Source organism: Leucoraja erinacea, chromosome 28 (genome assembly GCF_028641065.1).
Source record: "Leucoraja erinacea ecotype New England chromosome 28, Leri_hhj_1, whole genome shotgun sequence".
NCBI lineage: Eukaryota > Metazoa > Chordata > Chondrichthyes > Rajiformes > Rajidae > Leucoraja > Leucoraja erinaceus.
Window position 1 is genome coordinate 3,363,043 of NC_073404.1, and position 19,253 is coordinate 3,382,295.

Consider the following 19,253-nt stretch of genomic DNA (forward strand, 5'->3'; position numbering starts at 1 on the left):
TAATGGCCAGCGTGCCAAAAGCTGCCTTCACCGCCCTTTCTCCTCTGACAGCCCTGAGCCTCATGGGCCTGTCCCACTTAGGGCGCAGACAGACAGACAGACAGAAACAAACACACACGCACACACAGAGACACACACCTCTCCCGTTATGCAGGCAGGGACAGGGCAAGTGGGGGGAGTACGGTGTAAGATATATCCACACGGTCCAAATCCAAGGTGATACAGACACACACCACGATGAACAAGAAGGTTGGTGCTGTAAAAAGACGGCCAAAACACAGTGTACGGTGAGTCCTTTAAAAGAGGGCGGAGAAGGCGTGGAGACTTGGATGATCAGCCATGATCAGAAGTCAGGCTCGAAGGGCCGAATACCTACTCCTGCACCTAATTTCTATGTTTCTATGAGACTACTTTTAAGAAGCCAGAGATACACAGCTGTGAAGCTCGGCAGACATTAACATTACCGGTTGATTATCCTTGGTTCTGAAAACTGCTGCTTACTACTTTTTTTTCCCCAATGAGCCAATGAAATTCACCGGTCAGCACCGGCTACAACCTACGAGAATCTCTGAGAACCTTCGGCCTCCTGGCAACCCACTAGGACCTCCTAGCGACCCACCTACGGCACGAGAATTCTCGCTACTCTCCATGACGGCTTCATTCTAGTCGCCGCTAATTTTTCAACATGTTGCCGCGACTAGTTCCCAGAATGCGGGAACTCTTCACGACCATGAAGACGACTCCCCGGCAACCTCCCGCGAACATGTGGCGACTGCACAGTCTCTTGCAGTCGCCTAAAGAGTCGCTTAAGTGGGACAGGCCTATAAGTTTGGGAGTAATTGTTGTTCTCCCTTGGAGAACATGTCAATTGTTGAAGGCAGAGTTTGTACAGCACACTTCCCAAATGGAAGGGATGCAGGAATCAGAATGACAATGACTTTAGACCAGTGGTTCCCAACGTGAGGCGTACGCCCCACAGGGGGGCAATTTGATTTTTAAGGGGGGCAATTGAGCGCGACTGAGGAGGTCTGGGTCCAAAGTTTCGATTTTTATTTTTTTGGATTTTCCATCAGGTAAACATATGTAGTTTATGCTTCAGATGTTATTTTGAGTAAATAATTTTTTTGGGGTAAAAAAGGTCTTTATTTTGTAGTTATTACACAATCACCGCGCCATCGCTCTTCATGCACGTCGCACGAAGCGCGCGAGGTCATGGGAGAACCTTATTTATTGAATTGGATTTAGAAATGAGATTCAAAGAGCTTTTGCTAAGTTACCCTTATAATATCTATTTCCTCCGTTTTCTCTCAAGGGAAAGCAAGGGGGGGGCATCAGGATTTTAGAGGTGATTAGGTGGGGCATGGCCAAAAAAAGGTTGGGAACCACTGCTTTAGATGCTCCTGGTTGAACTCGGGGGATTCTATTGATTCACACCTCGGGTTATTTAAAAGTGCCGTAACAATGATTATAAGAATATTTCCAAGCCTAAGGTGCAAGAACATTTGACCTTGATTAAAAAGCATTTATTTATTCACTCTGTCCTGAAAGGAGTATTTGCCAATAAACAACTTCAGATTCTTGAAATTAAGTAATTATCGTCTGGGAAACATTAATCAAAGGTTGAGGCAGTGGTTGAGTTGCTGCTTTACAGTGCCAGAGCCCAGTGTTAAATCTGTCTGCGGGTGCTGTCGGCACGGAGTTTGCACGTTCTCTCTGTGACCGTTTGAGGATTCTCCGGTTTCCTCCCACATTCCAACGATGTTCGGGTTTGTAGGTTAATTGGCTTTGCATATTGCCCCATGTGTGTAGGATAGTGCTAGTGTACGGGAATTGTTGGTTGGCGCCCACTCGATGGGCCGAAGGGCCTGGGACACGTGACAATAAAACACGCTTGAAAATCTAAAAACACTAATTATGTACCAGTATTTAGCCAACATGTCTCCATTGCTTCTGAGAAGTCAGAGCATGAATACATTGCAACGTTGCCAGAATGAAGCATTGCAGCTGGCAGAGCTGCCCAGCAGGGTGTGTCATATTCATAGTAATTGTGAAGTGCTCTTTTTGTTACTACAGATGGCTACAGTGTTCTCAGCTGCATTTTGTGGTCTGCTGCTGTTTACAGAAAATAGTAAATGTGTAAAAGGGACCCATGAATAGACTACTGTGTTCTTGTCTTGGATTAATTCTACACGACATTCAATTACCAAGCTGCAATTTATCGTTGTATAAGCAGTTGTTTGTGTAACCTTGCTGTGTGCAGAGCAATCTACACAACATTCCACACATTAAAGTACCTTGTGCGTAGAATGGTTTGAACGACTTCATAAAGCACTAAATGAATCGGGTCTTTTACCAAACAAACATTCAGGGCGTAGCTTAGAAGATGTCAGATTTATAAATAATGTATCAACACATTTGAAACTTGGTCTCATTACAAAATTGAAGTTAATATGATACTTCTAAATACCAGGTTCAAGGCAATATAATTATGTTTGGTAAATTCTTGAGCTACTGCATTCCAAGCAAGACTCCGCTCTTTATTATTTAGCAACATTCTCCCAGCTGGCAGTTTCCTCCTATGTCTGTTTGAAGTGCTCAGTAATAAACGAGGAACATTTGTGCAGTGTTGGCAGATTGGGACAGGAAGAAATATCATTTTACTTGAAGTAATGTAACTAAAAGACAAAAGAATGAGTTCAAGTACATTCATTGTGATAAGGAAGAAAATCTAGTTTCGCCACAAAAATAAGTCAGCAGACAAGGATTTTGTGATATAATGCTATAATATATGCATGTAGCATGCACAGGCTTGTAGCATGAATTTAACTCATCTTGCAGAAGAACTCTATGTTATATTAAACATACATTGTAGACTTAATTTTGAAAATTTTACAGCATGTTATGCACAGTGGCGCACTGGTAAAGGTTCTGCCTTACAGTGCCAGAGGCTCTGGTACAGCCCTGACTATTGGTGCTGTCTGTATGGAGTTTGTACGTTCTCCCTGCTTTTTTTCCCTCCGTTTTTCTCCCACCCTCCGAAGATGCACAGGGCTGTTTGATGATTGGCTTCTGTAAATTGTAAATTGTCCCTATTGTGAAGGATAGTGCTAGTGTAGAGGGTAATCGCTGGTTGGTGCGGACTCGGTTGGCCAAAGTACCAATTGCCATGCTGTATACTTCTCCCGCCCGAGTTGCGGGGTTGAAGAGCTCCTGGAGCGGGGCCTGACACCACTGCCCCGCGCGGCTGGAATGGCCGCGGACTCTGCGAGCGCACACCGGGGGCTAAAACACCAAGACCCGGTGTGCGACCTCGCACCACCCGGCGTGGCTTTAATGGCCGCGGGACAATCGCCATCGCCAGCCGGGGGCTATGACTTTGACTCTGACATCGGGGGGGGGGGGGGAGAGTGCAGTGGAGAGATAAGTTTATTTGGCCTTCCATCACAGCTATGTGATGGATGTTTATGTTAAATGTAATTATTGTTGTGTCTGGGGTCTATTTGTATGTAATGTATGGCTGCAGAAACGGCATTTCGTTTGGACCTCCAGGGGTCCAAATGACAATTAAATTGACTCTGACTCTCTGACTCTGGTATCTCTAAACTAAACTAAGGAAAATCTAACTAAATGGTGTATAACAATTAACAATATAGATTCTGTCAAATTGTTACTTTGATCTTATTTTTAGCATATACTGCAACTAGTGTATGTGTAAAAAGAAAAACGTAACTCTGGCAGTCAAATAAATGGGTTAAAAATATGATGTGGTAGCTAAAGCGATCAAAAGGGAATTGACTGGTGGAGAAATGTGAGAGGTGTTTGCATCCCTTCATTAGTCGATGCAAAGAGATCAAAGTGAGTCAAAGATCACAAGTGGTTTGCAGTGTGCACAATGTTGTGGTTATTTGAATTTATGGGAGAAGATTTGAAATGGGTAATGAATTAGTTCACACTGGCAGTCTTGCAGACATGTATCGACCAGTCAGGATTGCTTGTGTTGACATTGCCTCAGTGTTCAGAGGTGGTGGTGGATTTACTTTCTATTTTACATCTTATTAGTATAGTTTAGAGATACATCACAGAAACAGGCCTTTGGGCCCACCGAGTCCAGGCCGACCAGCGGTCTCCGCACACTAACACTATCCTACACGCACACTAGGGACAATATACAATTTTACCAAAGCCAATTAACATACAAACCTGTACGTCTTTGGAGTGTGGGAGGAAACCGGAGCATCCGGAGAAAACCCATGCGGTGACAGGGAGAGCATGCAAACTCCACACAGACGGCACCTGTGGTCTTGATCGAACCCGAGCCTCTGGTGCTGTAAGGCAGCAAATCTAGCGCTGCGCATGGTGCTGCCCTAAAGCAGTAGCTGCTTCATTCCTTCTGTTAGGATGCTGTATATGTAATCAGTTATCTGTGCTGTGTAGGGCCCCTACCTCGGGTGGGAGGTGGCACAGTGGATCTGCGGTAGTTGCTGCCTTGTAGCGCCAGAGATCCGAGTTTGATCCTGACCACGGGTGCAGTCTGTATGGAATTTGTATGTTCTCCCCGTGACCTATGTGGGTTTTCTCCGGGTGCTCAGGTTTCCTCCCACACTCCAAAGACGTGCAGGTTTGTAGGTTAATTGGTTTGGTAAAAATTGTAAATTGTCCCTGTGTAGGATAGTGCTAGTGTGCAGGGGATCGTTGGTCGGCGTGGACTTGGTGGGCCGAAGGGCCTGTTTCCAGACCGTATCTCTAAACTAAAGTAAACTAAACTTGGGGAAGAATCTGTACCCTTTCCATCAGAAATAATTTATTATGACAAAAAAAATAAGGCAGTAGGTATAAACACCATATTCCTTTGCAGGAGGATAGACACAGACTCTCGAGTGTTTACATTGTGGGGCCCATGGAGCAGTATAACTATTCAAACTATGTGTGGTGGGAATGAAACATTTGTATTAGGCATTTACTCTTCCCTTCCCACCTGGCCACGCAGGCTTAGCTATCTCCTGCAACCTGAGAGCAGGTGCTGTGGATGAGAAGTAACTCTCTTGGTAATTCCAGTGTCTGATTAGCACTTATCTGAGGAGCGACATCCCAATTATAATTTTACAGAAGAAATGATTATTAGTAAATAAATGTCAACAATCTAGAAAGCTTTTGTGTGCATGTATGTATATGTATGTATATGCAAGTGTGTATATGTATGTGTATATATGTATATGTATGTATATGTGTGTGTGTGTATATGTGTGTGTATATATGTATGTGTGTGTGTATATATGTATGTATGTGTGTATATATATATATGTATATATGTGTGTGTGTGTGGTAGACAAAAGTGCTGGAGAAACTCAGCGGGTGCAGCAGCATCTATGGAGCGAAGGAAATAGGCAATGTTTCCTATTTCCTCCGCTCCATAGATGCTGCTGCACCCGCTGAGTTTCTCCAGCACTTTTGTCTATGGCAGACGCATGTATTATAGCAAAACCATACATCGCACACACACACACACACACACACACACACACACACACACACACACACACACACACACACACACACACACACACTATTAGTGTCATGGGCTGCATGAGTGTTTTATGTTTGCGCTATCTTTGCATGGTTTTGCGTATAAATACATGCCTATGCCACATTTGATACTGACCGAGTTTATTTGTAAGGCTACCTTTTTATGTCATAGAGTTTGCAAGATTTTTAAATGGATTTTGCTGTGTCGCAATTACCCAGATTTTCTGAAAGATTCTTGCTTGGTATGGGGGCTGGGTTATTGGGAGAAGGCTATAGTCTTGGTTGAGAGGGAAAGATAGCTCCACTATGGTTGAATGGCAGTGGACTTGATGGGCCGAATAGCCTAATTCTGTTCATATCACATCTTCTTCTTCTTCTTCTTCTGGCGTATGACGTGCACAGCCTAAATTGTAGGACAACTTGTTCTATTTGATCTTATTTGATTGTGCACGCCGGGTTGATTGCATTCGTCAAAACAGGGCGGACCACGTGAAGGTTGCAATCTCCCACCCCTTCATATCACATGAACCTATGGAAGCCTTATTCACCTCAGTGAGGTTATTGTTTTTGAGGATGACGCAAACCTTGGAAGTGTAGTAAAACGCAAGGAAAATAATGGACGGCGTAAAACGCACAGGCTAAGATCTATCATCTTAAATCTGTCAACCTAGACTGAGATGCTGGTGGGATTGTTCCCCTTGAGGCAAAGAAGGTTGAGAGGATATTTGATGGATCATGACTGGAATGGATGGGCACAATGGTTCATTTTAACAGACTCTAGGAACTGCAGATTTTCGTTTACTCCAGTACTTGGTAGGTTTTTTTGTAATGACGGCGTGTCAGGCAGCATCCGTAGTGACCTATAAGGTCTGAAGTGATCAGACACGCACATAGTGATTAGAATCCATAGTCTTTTATTAGCAACTCTGTAGAGGAAACATAAGTTGCTTTTGTCTCCACATGCATGCAGCTAGTCTGCTAGAGAGAGAGTTCTTCAATAAGCCTGTGGGGAGACTAATAGTACGAGTGACACTAATCTACATCCTCCCACCTTAAAGAATTAAATGCAAATGCAAAACTACTGAGTACTACAAATAATTAAAAGCAAAAGTACACTGCTGACTATGTAAAGCACACATAGTATGTGTCAATTAGCTGGAGGAAGTTCAAACATAGCCCGGGTACTTTACAGTGAGCTTACAAACACGACCAGCATTGGTACAGTACAGTGCTGCATCTCCTCCCGTCACCGGGGACACGCTCGCTGGTGAAATAGATGTCGGAGATTGAAACAGCATTCCCGGTGACGAAACAGGAGACTTTAGCACAGGTGGAGGCGGCGTAGCCATCGGCAAAGTAACCGGATCAGAAACAAGTTGTCGTGCTGGTGCAGTCGGGCCAACGCCGCTGGATGTGGATGGAAGTACGCTTGTACCTTCAGGATAGTACGGAGGTGGTGCTGGCTCCTTCACAGGCAGGAAATTTTGCCTATTATGTCAGTAGGTGCTGCCGTCGGCATTGACCAAGTATGAACGTGGCTCGGAGGTAGTTCCAGACATTACACCGATGCGATCGTGACCTTTGTCGGTTTGCAGACGCACCACTTGTCCCTCGGCTAGAGGTGGAAGTAGTCTGCTTGTTTTGTCATACCACCCTTTCTGAATGTCGCGCTTATGTTGTGGTCTGGACTGGACTTCTGATGGTGGGACCACATGCGGAACTATGCCTGTGGCGAAGCAGGCGCATGTGGCACGGGTCTGCCTTGACATCAGATGCTGAGTGGGTACATCTGTCTCAACTGCCTGCGACATGTGGCTTCACTCAACAATTCCTGACACAATACAAAAGTCTGTTCGACGACAAGCTGGGCAGGTTACCTGTCAAGTACACAGTCACGACTGACCCTGAGGTACTCCCAATTGTCCATCCGGCACACCGGATTCCCCATGCTATGTGGGACCCGTGTACAAGGTGAACTCGATAGAATGATGACGATGGGTGTGATTGTCCCCGTGGCTGACCCAACGGATAGGGTCTCGACCGTGGTCGTAGCAACAAAAAAGAATAAGGAAGAAATATGGATTTGCATCAATCTTAAAGATTTAAACACAGCCATTAAGCAACCACACTATCCCACTTCTGACACCATGTAGGAAATGATCAGACTCACACAGTGATTAGAATCCATAGTCCTTTATTAGCAACTCTGTAGAGGAAACAAGGTGCTTTCATCTCCACATGCATACAGCTAGTCTGCTAGAGAGAGAGCTCTGCAATAAGCCTGTTGGCGGACCAATAGTATGAGTGACACTAATCTACAGATGGGTCCTGTCCCGAAACGTCACTTAGCCATGTCTGCCTGAGATACTGCCTGACCCGCTGAGTTACTCCAGCACTTTGAGCTCACATTAGCAGATCATTTATTCAGCGGGATCACATATTTAAAAGATGCAAGAGGAATAACTTTGTTTAAATGTTGAGAGAACACAAGAACCTAAGAAATAGCAGAATTAGTTTGTAGAACTCTTCAAGCCCTCATTCAAGATCATGGATGATCTTTCACCTTCGAGGGCCATTTTCCAACATTTGCCCCAAATCCCTTGATTTGTTCAATGCCCAGAAATCTGGCAGTCTGTTTAAAATGAAAGCAGCCACTATGCTTCTACTGCCATCTAAGTGGAGAATTGCAAAGGTTTACAACTCTATGGGTAAAGCAGCTTCTCCTACCCTGTCTTACACATTTCAAAGGGTGGCCCCGATCCTACACTCCTCAGTCAGGGAAAACACTCTGCATCTAACCTGTCAAGTCTGTGGATTTTGATGAGATCATCATCCTTCCAATGTATGTGGGATATTTTACCACCCAGTCTCCTGATACAGCAGACCCGCCATCTCTGAAACCACCACTGTGGATTACTCCAGCACTTTGTGTCCTTTTACTGTACAAAACGGTCTCTGAAACAAATCAATGAAATAAAAATGGTCTCAGAGAATACGATGGGACTTTATTTATTCCAGGAGGGAAATTGATCTGCCAACAGTCATAAAACACAAGATACAGGTACATGCAATTAAAGTGAAGAGGTGAAAGGATTGGGGATGTGCAAAGATATGGGGGGGGGGGGGGGAGTTTTTCTCTGGGCGCTCTGGTTTCCTCCCACATTCCAAACACGTTTGTAGGTTCATTGGATTCCGTAAATTGCCCCCGGTGTGTAGGATGCAGAAGTGGGAACCAGGGTGAACGGGTGATCGAAGGTTAGCATGGGCAGTGGGTCAAAGGGCCTCTTTCCCGCTGTATCTCTAAAACTAAAATTAAAGGGAAGGGCTCTTTCAAACTTCAGGGTAATAATAACACAACTGGCTGCCTGCCTAGGAAAGCAAACTTGCCACAGAGTGATGAATTAAGTAAAATTAGTCTCTGGCTGACCAGCAACCTAAAACGTGGGAAGGGATTACCAAGGGAAATTGATCATGTGGTCAAATGCAACATATTAGAAGGAACTGAAAAAGTCTTGTTAGGGGTGGGGAAATCAAATGTTTTTGAAGTCTTATAAAAGGCTGTAATTGATATTGTGGCACAGAGTGTGGATAACTTATAATCCAAGCGTTTGGTGTTATGAGCAGAAAAAGCACTCGAAACATAATTTCATCAGTGTCAGAGTGAGGCCATATGTAAACTGGATGAGCTGCACCTCGTATTCTGCTTGGGTAGCTTTCAACCCAGCGGCATGAACACCAAATTCTCCAATGCTAGGCAAAGAAACCCCCTTTTTTTCCCTCCCTCTTCCTGTGTCCCTCTTCCCTTTTCCCTTCCACACCCCTGTTTCCCATTCCAACTATATTCCTTCTTCTAGCTTTGCATTTCAAGTCTCTCCTATCCTCATCTCACACCTTATGCTTTTTCATCTCTGGCCTTTGTTAAACAATCTGACAATTAACCACCCCATCCCCATCTCACCAGTATCCACCTATCACTTGCCAGTCTTTGTCCCGGCCCCACCTCACCTCCAGCTTTCTTCCCCCCTCCCCCTCCCACCTCACAGCAATCATTCTGAAGAAGGGTCCCGACTCGAAGCATCACCTGCCCATGTTCTCCAGAGACTCTACCTGACCTGCTCAGTTACTCCAGCACTTTGTGTCTTTTTCACAGTATTTCAAGATCGATGTTAAATAACATCATGTACTTGTAATTATGCTTGATCAATGGTGTTTTATCATTAACGTTTTATTATTATTAATGTTTAGTGTTTTCTGAGTCATTCGTAACTGTCACTATATGTCATGTTGTTACTTGTGGGCGGAGCACCAAGGCAAATCCCTTGTATGTGAATACTTGGCCAATAAACTTACTAACTTACTTACTTAACGCATGTGTTTTTGGATGTGTTGAGTAAACCTGCAGTTTGTGACTGCATGCATTTCAAATGCAGGCTTCACTGGTGATGAAAGATTCATATGGATTGTCTTTTCCTCTCCTTAGTTGAGTTTATTTTCACGTGTACCGAGGGACAGTGAAAAGTTTTTATTGCAAGCTAACCAATCAATGTATGATTACAATCGAGCCATCCACAGTGTACAGATACATGATAATAAGGGGATAATGTGAATAACGTTTAGTGAAAGATTAGTAAAGTCCCATCAAAGATAGTCTGAGGGTCATGAGGTAGATAGTAGCTCATGACCGCTCTCTAGTTGTTGATAGGATGGTTCAGTTGCCTGATAGCAGCTGAGAAGAAACTGTCCTTGAATCTGGAGGTTTGCATTTTCACACTTCTGTGCCTCCTCTCCTACTATGAAAGAGAGAAATGTCATATACTCCAAAGATAGGCACACAATGCTGGAGTAACTCAGCGGGTCGGGCAGCATCTCAGGAGAGAAGGAATGGGTGACATTTCGGGTCGAGACCCTTCTTCGAACATATACACCATATGAACTTGGAAATGTCTATAACATGCAGTGCAAGGATTTGTAAATGCATGCTACAGTCTGGATGTCTCATGCCACTGACAAAGTTACAGAGATCTTGTGGCTATGTTTAAGAAGGAACTGCAGATGCTGGAACAATCGAAGGTAGACAAAAATGCTGTGGAAACTCAGCGGGTGAACCAGCATCTATGGAGCGAAGGAATGGGTGACGTTTTGGGTCGAGACCCTTCGCCCATTCCCCATTCACCCATTCCTGTGTTCCATAGATGCTGCCTCACCCGCTGAGTTTCTCCAGCATTTTTGTCTACATGAGATCTTATGGCTGCGTGTGTTTCCTCTAGTAATCAAGACTAGAGCAACAAGTCTACCAATTCAGGCTCTGCTTTTGTTTCAATGATCTAGATAACAGTTAATCGTAATAATCTCTGTCAACATATCTTGTGTGAAATCTTAAATATGTAATTTATTGTGACAAGGTCCAAAATCTGATGACTGAATCGTTGCTGAATTAATAACAAATGTGTATCTGCAAACTAAGATTATAAGCAAAATTCCTGCAGTAGAGAAAGTGAACATCATGGAGAAACAAGGGACTGCAGTTGCTGTTTACACGATGACACAAAGAGTGCTGGTCGAGCAGCATCTCTGGAGAACAGTGATAGGTGATATTTGGGACAGTAACATGGATACGTGGTATTTTGGGGTTGGGACCCAACAGCTTAATGTTCTCGATCCTCTCCTTCACCCCAATAGCTTTTGAATTTATTTTTTTTACAATGTCACAATCTAAGCCTTCTCAGTGCTCCATTTCAGCTGGTGGGCTGTCTATTGAAAATCATTTCTGTAATAGTTTTTCTTTGATTTGAAGCAATGTTATCAAATTCCTAATTTTTCCCTCACTTACATTTTTTAGATCATATTTTAGGGCGGTGGTTGGGTTTGGTCCTGACGACAGGTGCTGTCTGCACAGAGTTTGTACGTATACCCCGTGACCTGTGTGTATTTTCTTCAGGAACTCCAGTTTCCTCCCACACTCCAAAGACGTACAGGTTAATTGGTTTCGGTAAAATTGTAAATTGTTCCGCGTGTGTAAGATATTGCTAGTGCGTGGGGATCTCGGGTCGGCACGGACTTGATGGGCCGAAGGTCCTGTTTCCGTGCTGTATCTCTAAATTAAACTAAATAGTTTGATTTGATTTTAGAATTTTAAGAGGTACACTCCAAAAATAGGCCCTTTAACCCACTGAGTCTGTGCCAACAATAGCCAATTAAGTTACAAACCTGTACCTCTTTAGATTATGGGAGGAAACCAGAACACCCAGAGAAACCCACGCAGTCACAGTGATAACGTACAAACTCTGTACAGACAGCACCTGTTGTCAGGATCTCTGGTGCTGAGAGGCAGCAACTCTACTGGTGCCCAAAACTGCTGATCTTTGATATGTTTAAGGTAAAAAGAAAAATAATGTCCCATATACACATCTGTTGATGGATATTGCATGTGCTGTTATCTTATCCTCTTATTGCAACTTTCTTTTAAGTAAATGATGTGTCCCTCTTGCCTCTTCATGTGAGCTGAACCATCAGTCAGTACCATTTGCTTCTGCGCACCTGTGGTTGAAGCTGAACATTTATTGATGTTCATAAATTTGGACTGAACTATGACTTAAACATGTCACCCTCTTTGACCTACGGAATGTTAATTATGTGTTTAAACAAAAAAAGAATCTTACTTTAGACTTTGGAAGCAAGCTCTTCGGCCCACCAAATCCATGCTGACCAGTGATCACCCCGTACATTTTTGCTACATGCTAGACTACTGCTGTCTACTCAGTTATGATGTTTGTTACAGCATATCATGGTGCTTTATGTTGAAGGTCGTTATATTAATGCGTGAAATTTGAGGTAATAACTTTATGGCGTTTGAACTGGATCATTTGAAGCTGACATCAGATTCCCAAAGGCGCAAAGGCATGTGACCTTTTATAAACCTATTTTGTCAAGCAACAACAACATGTCGTAGTCATACAATGTGGCCTTTCAGCTTAACTTGCCCAGAAAATATGGGTTTGCTGTTCACAACTGTGTGGCCAATCACTAAAGATCTATATGTATAGGAAGGAACTGCAGATGTTGGTTTAAACTGAATAGAGACCAAAGCTGGAGTAACTCAGCGGGACAAGCAGCATCTCTGGAGAGAAGGGATGGGTATCGAGACTCTTCTTCAAATCTATAGATCTCTGCGTGAAAATTAGTCATAGTCATACAGCATGGAAACAGGCCCATCGGCCCAACTTGCGCACACCGACCAACGTGTCCCACCAACCTGTATTTGGCCCATATCCCTATAAAAACCTATCCTATCCATGTACCTGTCTAAATGTTTCTTAAATGTTACGATAGTACCTGCAATGTGTATGCATGTGCTAAAAATGCTGTTTGCAGCGAACATTTCCCCCTCATTCAAATGTGTACAAATTAATTAGCAACAGGAGCAGGCCACTCAATCCTGCAAGCTGATCTGTTTCAAAGCTCAACTATGATTCCTGCCTTGGTACAAAACTATTTGTCTTCTCGTGGACAGCAGTGAGAGAGGTGTAAAATGCAGCTGCAACTGTGTGATATAGAAGTTAGTTCCAATACACTTTATCCTGCGTCTGTACCCTGTGGTCCACTTGATTGTAATCATGTATAGTCTTCTTGCTGACTGAACAGCACGCAGCAAAAAGCTTTTCACTGTACACATGACAATGATAAACTAAGCTTTTTTTAACAGTTTCTGTCCAACACCGTTTACCATCTTCACTTCTCAATGTACCTCATTCAAAAATGTCTAAGTAAAGATAGTTTGGTTTATCCCACTGGTTAGACAAGCCGTTCAAAATAAGATTCTGGGATAGGCATTAAAGATTTGGGGTGTGAATTTAATTTTGTTTAGAGATACAGCGCAGAAACAGGCCCTTCAGCCCACCAAGTCCGCACTGACCAGCGTTCCTTGCACACTAACACTATCCTACACAGACTAGGGACAATTTACATTTATACCAAGCCAATTAACGTACAAACCTGTACGTCTTTGGAGTGTGGGAGGAAACCAAAGATCTCGGAGAAAACCCACGAACGTCATGGGGGGAAACGTACAAACTCCGTACACACAGGATTGAGCCTGGGTCTCTGGCGCTGTAAGGCAGGACCTGTACCATCATACAAAAGGTTCCAAATGACAAGGATTGTCTTTGAAGCTCGTGCTATCAATGAGGTTTCCAAGCGACAAGGATTAATCAAAGATCCTGTTGTTTTTGGGGCTCCATTTCTAAAAATGTCTTAATGTTCCATCAGTATCGTCATCTGAAAACTGTATTGGGTTGTTGGCATGACTAATTTGAATTTTGAGTTGGCAGGAAATTAAGCTCAAGATCCTGTAAGGCTGTATTGCATTTAGGTATTAAGTTGCAATCAATTCCATTGCTTCATATGGGAGGAATTAGCCTTTATCCCAATATCCTGACTTCACCTGTACATCTAGTTGAATACACTGCTGAATTCCACTGCTGATAGATTTTTAAAGAATTTGAGGCATTCCCTTTGTTCATCCGTCTTCTAGTGTAAACCATTTAGAAATATGAGGCGGCAGGGTGGTGCAGCGCCAGAGACCCAGGTTCGATCCTGACATGGGTGCTGTCTGTAGCAGTTTGTACGTTCTTCCTGTGACGGAGTGTGTTTTCTCCGGTTTCCTCCCACAAAGATGTATAGGTTTGTAGGTTAATTGGTTTTGGTAAAGAAATTGTCCTGAGTGTGTATAGGATAACGTTAGTATGTGGGGATCGGTGGACGGCGCAAACCCGTTGGGACGAAGGGCCTGTTTCCACACTGTATCTCTAAACTTTGGGGAGAAAGAATGAACAGGGTACTGATTTTGGATGATCAGCCATGATCATATTGAATGGTGGTGCTGGTTGGAGGTGATCCTGCACCGATTTTCTATGTTTCTAACTAAACTAAATACCTCCACAATGTATATACTCATGTGGGGAAATATGTTATCAGGACTTATTTTTATCTTGTGTTCCAATTCATCTTGAATGATGATTGAAACCCAATTTTTTGACATCTTTCTGGTGTGATGGTATGCAGATGGATGAAGAAAAATCATCGATCTGTTTTTGAAGAAGAGCAGAGGAGATGCCCTGATCAATATTAATAGATCAATCAACATTGCCAAATCAGATTACAGGTGCACAGCCTTTTATCCGGAGTTCCGGAAACCGAAAAGCTCCGAAAACCGGACATTTTTTCCAGGATGTCGTCTGCACACCAAAACTCGCGTTTGGCGCCAAACTTGACCCGAAACGACTCACGGTCAACCCAGGTCTGTACTACTGTAGCGGCTCCCTCCTCCCCGGAGATGGGGGAGACACTTAAACATCTGTAAATCATTGCTTAAATGTTAGTCAGTTAGCTTGGAGGGCTTTTATGTGGTGGGGGGGGGGGGGGGGGTGAAGGGGGAAACTTTAATTCTTAGTCCCCTACCTGGTCGGAGTGGTGGGTAGTGGGCAATGCCTTACTGGGTCGCCGTGCAGTAAGCTCCGGAGCACTGTGGCCGCCGACTCCCAACATCGCGGAGCTGGGGCTGCGGGCGTCCGGCTGCGGGTGGCGCCGGTTGTAGCACCGACCCTGGCAACTCTACCCCTGGCTGCGCGGCTCCAAATCCAGCGCCGCCCACCACCGGACGCCCGCAGCCCCAGCTCCGCGATGTTGGGAGTTGGCGGCCACAACGCTCCGGAGCTTACCGCACGGCGACCCGGTAATACATGGGCCGCTCCCCGCCTCTCCGACCAGGTAGGGGACCTAGAATTAAAGTTTCCCCCTTCACCCCCCCCCCCCACCACATAAAATTCCTCCAAACTGACTGACTAACATTTAAGCAATGATTTACAATGATTCCCCGGTCTCCGGGGAGGAGGCAGCTGCTCCAGACTTTTCAAGCCGCCCACGCTACCTACCTAATCTACGCTAAAAATCTTCCATTCCGAAATCTGAAAAATTCCGAAATCCGAGAAGTGTCTGGTCTCAAGGCTTTCGGATTAAAGGTTGTGCACCTGTACCAGGCTGTTATCACATTGCCGTTTGTAGTAGTTTACTTTGTGTACATTGATGCTGCAATTCTATATTACAACTATGGTTATGTTCAAAATTACTTAATTGGCTGTAATGTGCTTGGTATAACTAATGGCTAAAAAAGCCATCATATAAATGCAAGTCTTTCTGTTGTAGTAGCATTGGCGTCTTTGCTAGTGATTTGGTGCCATTCGGTTCCTTGCCAAAGGAGACCAAGGATCATGAATTTTATAAAGGCTAATACGACCATGCAGGGCAACTGTTCTGAGGATGAGGCTAAAGCAGCTCTTAAAGAAAAAGGGTGGAAGAGTGGCGCAGCTGGTAGAGCTGCCGTCTCATAGTGCTGGGTTAGATTCTGACCTTGCTGTTGTCTGCGTGGAGTTTGCATGTTCTCCCTGTGGTCTCAAGGGGTTTTCTACAGCTGTCCCGGTTTTCTCCCATATCCCAAGGACGTACTGGTTTATAGGTTAATTGGCCTCTATAAAAATTGCTCCTCGTGCATAGGAAGTGGATGGGAAAGTGGGATAATTAGTGAGAACCATGCCCTATCAGAGGGGGGGGGCAACGTGCCATTTGGCTTGGGCCTCATGGCTGTCTGCTTCAAAGGGATCTTGGTTTGGGGGCCTCTAAAATTGAAATTGGCCTGGGCCTCAGTTCATTTGTGAGAGGGCCTGGTGAGAACGGGTGATCAATAGTCAGCATGGACTCAGTGGGAAGGAGGGCCTGTTTCCATGCTGTATCTTTCAATCAATTCAAAGCAAGGTCGGGACGTTAAATGATCTGTAACTTAGTGATACTGAATGCCCCCAAAAAATAAAGGATTCCATGTCCTCAAGCCACTATCATTTCAAGAATTCACAAACACACGCATTGGAATTTATATACTTGAATACCTTTACGTTTGTTTAGGAAAGTCCCATTGTGCTTTATTTATTGTACAGCTTCTTGGATGTTGTGCCAAGCAAACCCACTCACCATTGTAAATCTTGTGTTTTGTTTTGGCAGACGGTTGGATGATAACATTCGAACTGTGGTAAGAGGGCAAACCAATGTAGGACAAGATGGCCGACAGGTAGGCAACCACACTTGATTTGGGCTCTTATCTGTGTATCGTGTACAGATTTCTACTTCAATCACATCTGAACAAATAGATAGGAAGGAACTGCAGATGCTGGTTTAAACTAAAGATAGACACAAAAAGAGTGACTCAGTGGAACAGGCAGCATCTCTGGAGAGAAAGAATGGGTGACATTTCGGGTTGAGACCCTTCTTCAGACTAGTTAAGGACAGTGCCGGATTTAGATGAAGAGAGGCCCTAAGCTGTTCCACTTGTGAGGCTCCCAACGACCGGACAGCCATGGCGGCCAAATCTCCCACAATTCAAAGCGAGGGAGAAAGTGCCCAGCGCCGACCAGTTGCCGTTGCAGTGCACAGGGCGGCCGATGATGTGCTGGCCGTGGTTGTGCGCATGTGCAAGGCGGCCTGCCGTGCCGGCGGATGAGGAGCGAGCGGAGCCCGGCGGCCCGGACACGGATAGCGGGGGGAGATGGAGAGAGAGAGATAGAGAGGGGGGCCGCCCAGAGTTGAACGGTAGGTGTTCTGCCTTGGCCGGAGGCCCCCCTAGACCTCGAGGCCCATCAATTTTTTCGGGGGGCTGCCTAGAAGGTGGGGGCCCTAAGCTATAGCTTGTTTAGCTTATATGTAAATCCGGCACTGGTTAAGGATAAGGGAAGCGAGAGATATTGACGATGATGTGGAGAGTTAAAGAACAATGAATGAAAGATATGCAAAAAAGTAACGATGATAATGGAAACAGGCCGTTGTGAGCTGTTTGTTGGATAAAAACATGAAGCTGGTGTGACTTTGGTGGGGTAGGGATAGAGGGAGGGGGAATGACGGGGTTACTTGAATTTATAGAGATCATAATTTATACCACTGGGCTGTAAGCTGCCCAAGCGAAATATGAGACGCTGTTCCTCCAATTTGCACTTAGCCTCACGCTGACAATGGAGGAGACTTAGGACAGAAAGGTCTGTGTGGGAATGGGAAGGAGAATTAAAGTGTTAGGCAACCGGGAGATCAGGTAGGTTCAGGCGGACTGAACGAAGGTGTTCAGCGAAACGAGCGCCCAGTCGCCACACCTGAACAAATAACCTGGTATTGACTAGTTGATGTGTAAGAAGGAACTGCAGATGCTGGTTTACGCTGAAGATAGACGCAAAATGCTGCAGGCAACATCTCTGGAGAGAAGGAATGGGCGACGTTTCGGGTCGAGACCCTTCTTTAGAATGAGAGCCAAGGGAGAGTGAGACTAGAGATATGGAGCGGTAAGGTGTTAAAATCACACAGATTTCAAACAGAGATTTTCAAACACACAAAATCAGACAGATCAAAGCAGACGATGATCAAGGAAATGTAGACTTGTTGGTAGGATTAATTATCATGCGGATAGTTTGAATTATTAGACTTTATGTCTTACTAGTTTAGTCCACATCAATTATCTGGAGATTTGCTTGTAATAATGAGCTTATTTCCAACCCAAAAGACAGGATTGTCAGTATTTTCCAGCCAACAGTGATTGATTGAAATATCCAGCGTGGAAACAGGCCCTTCGGCCCACTGGGTCCATACTGGCCATTGGCCGTCCATTCCCACTTGTTCTACATTATCACACTTCTGCATCTGTTCCCTGCACACCAGAGGGCAATTTACAGAGGACAATCAACCTGCAAACTCTCACATCATTAGGATGTGGAGGAAACCGGAGCACCCGGAAGCAACCCTCATGGTCTCAATGAGAATGTGCAATAGCTAGAAAGACAGCGCCCAAGGTCAGGATCGAACCTGGGTCTCTGGTGCTGTGAGGCAGGAGCTCTACCTGTGCCGCAGTGAAGCTGAAGAAGCAGCTGAAGTTTAAAGTGCTACGAAGATGTCTCAGGATATCGGTTGAATGAAACAGCAGAAATGGACCTAATTAGCCAAAACATGTGGAGAATCAAGGAGGAACACTTCTAATTTAGATGGAACAAAATCTTTTGCTTGGAACTGTAATTTGTATCTTAGTCCACGCTTTCTTTTCTCTCTTTCCATCTTCATTTTCCACTTGTCTTTTTGCCACTTGTTCGATATTTTATTTTATTTATTGTTCGGTAAGATATTTTCTTTTCTCTTTGTGTTCTCCATTTTCCTGCTTTCTTCTTATTCTTAGGGTGTTCATTAAACACGGGCTGGTGGTACTAGCGTGAATGGGGCATCTTGGTCGGCATGGGCAAGTTAGGCCGAAGGGCCTGTTTCCATACTGCATGACTCTAATTCTCAATTTGATTTACTTGTTCAGTTTTCCGTTTATAAATCACATCATCTCTATTAGTTGTTACTGCAAGCTGACAGATAAGTTACTAAAATGTATGTGGATTTTAGATATAAAGACACAAAGTTGATTTTAGACATATAGTTTGGAGATAGGGTGTGGAAGCAGGCCCTTTGGCCCACCGAGTCTGCGCCGACCAGTAATCCCCGCACACTTAAAGCCCTGTCCCACGGTACGAGTTCATTCCAAGAGCTCTCCCGAGTTTAATAAAAAATCAAACTCGTGGTAAGAATGAACGTAGCGGGTACGTCGGAGCTCGGGGACGTCACTTAGCGGCAGGTACTCGGGAAGACTCGCTAACGGCAGGTAAGCACGG

The 19,253-nt window shown here is 44.5% G+C and overlaps 1 protein-coding gene across 1 annotated transcript in view; it reads left to right on the forward strand.

The window, feature by feature from the left end:
- Positions 1–19,253, forward strand: part of vps53 (VPS53 subunit of GARP complex) — a 338,695-nt gene that overhangs the window by 14,063 nt on the left and 305,379 nt on the right. Inside the window, exon 4 of the mRNA XM_055657535.1 lies at positions 16,573–16,639. Within this exon, the coding sequence (XP_055513510.1) occupies positions 16,573–16,639 (67 nt within the window). The remainder of the gene's footprint in view (positions 1–16,572; positions 16,640–19,253) is intronic.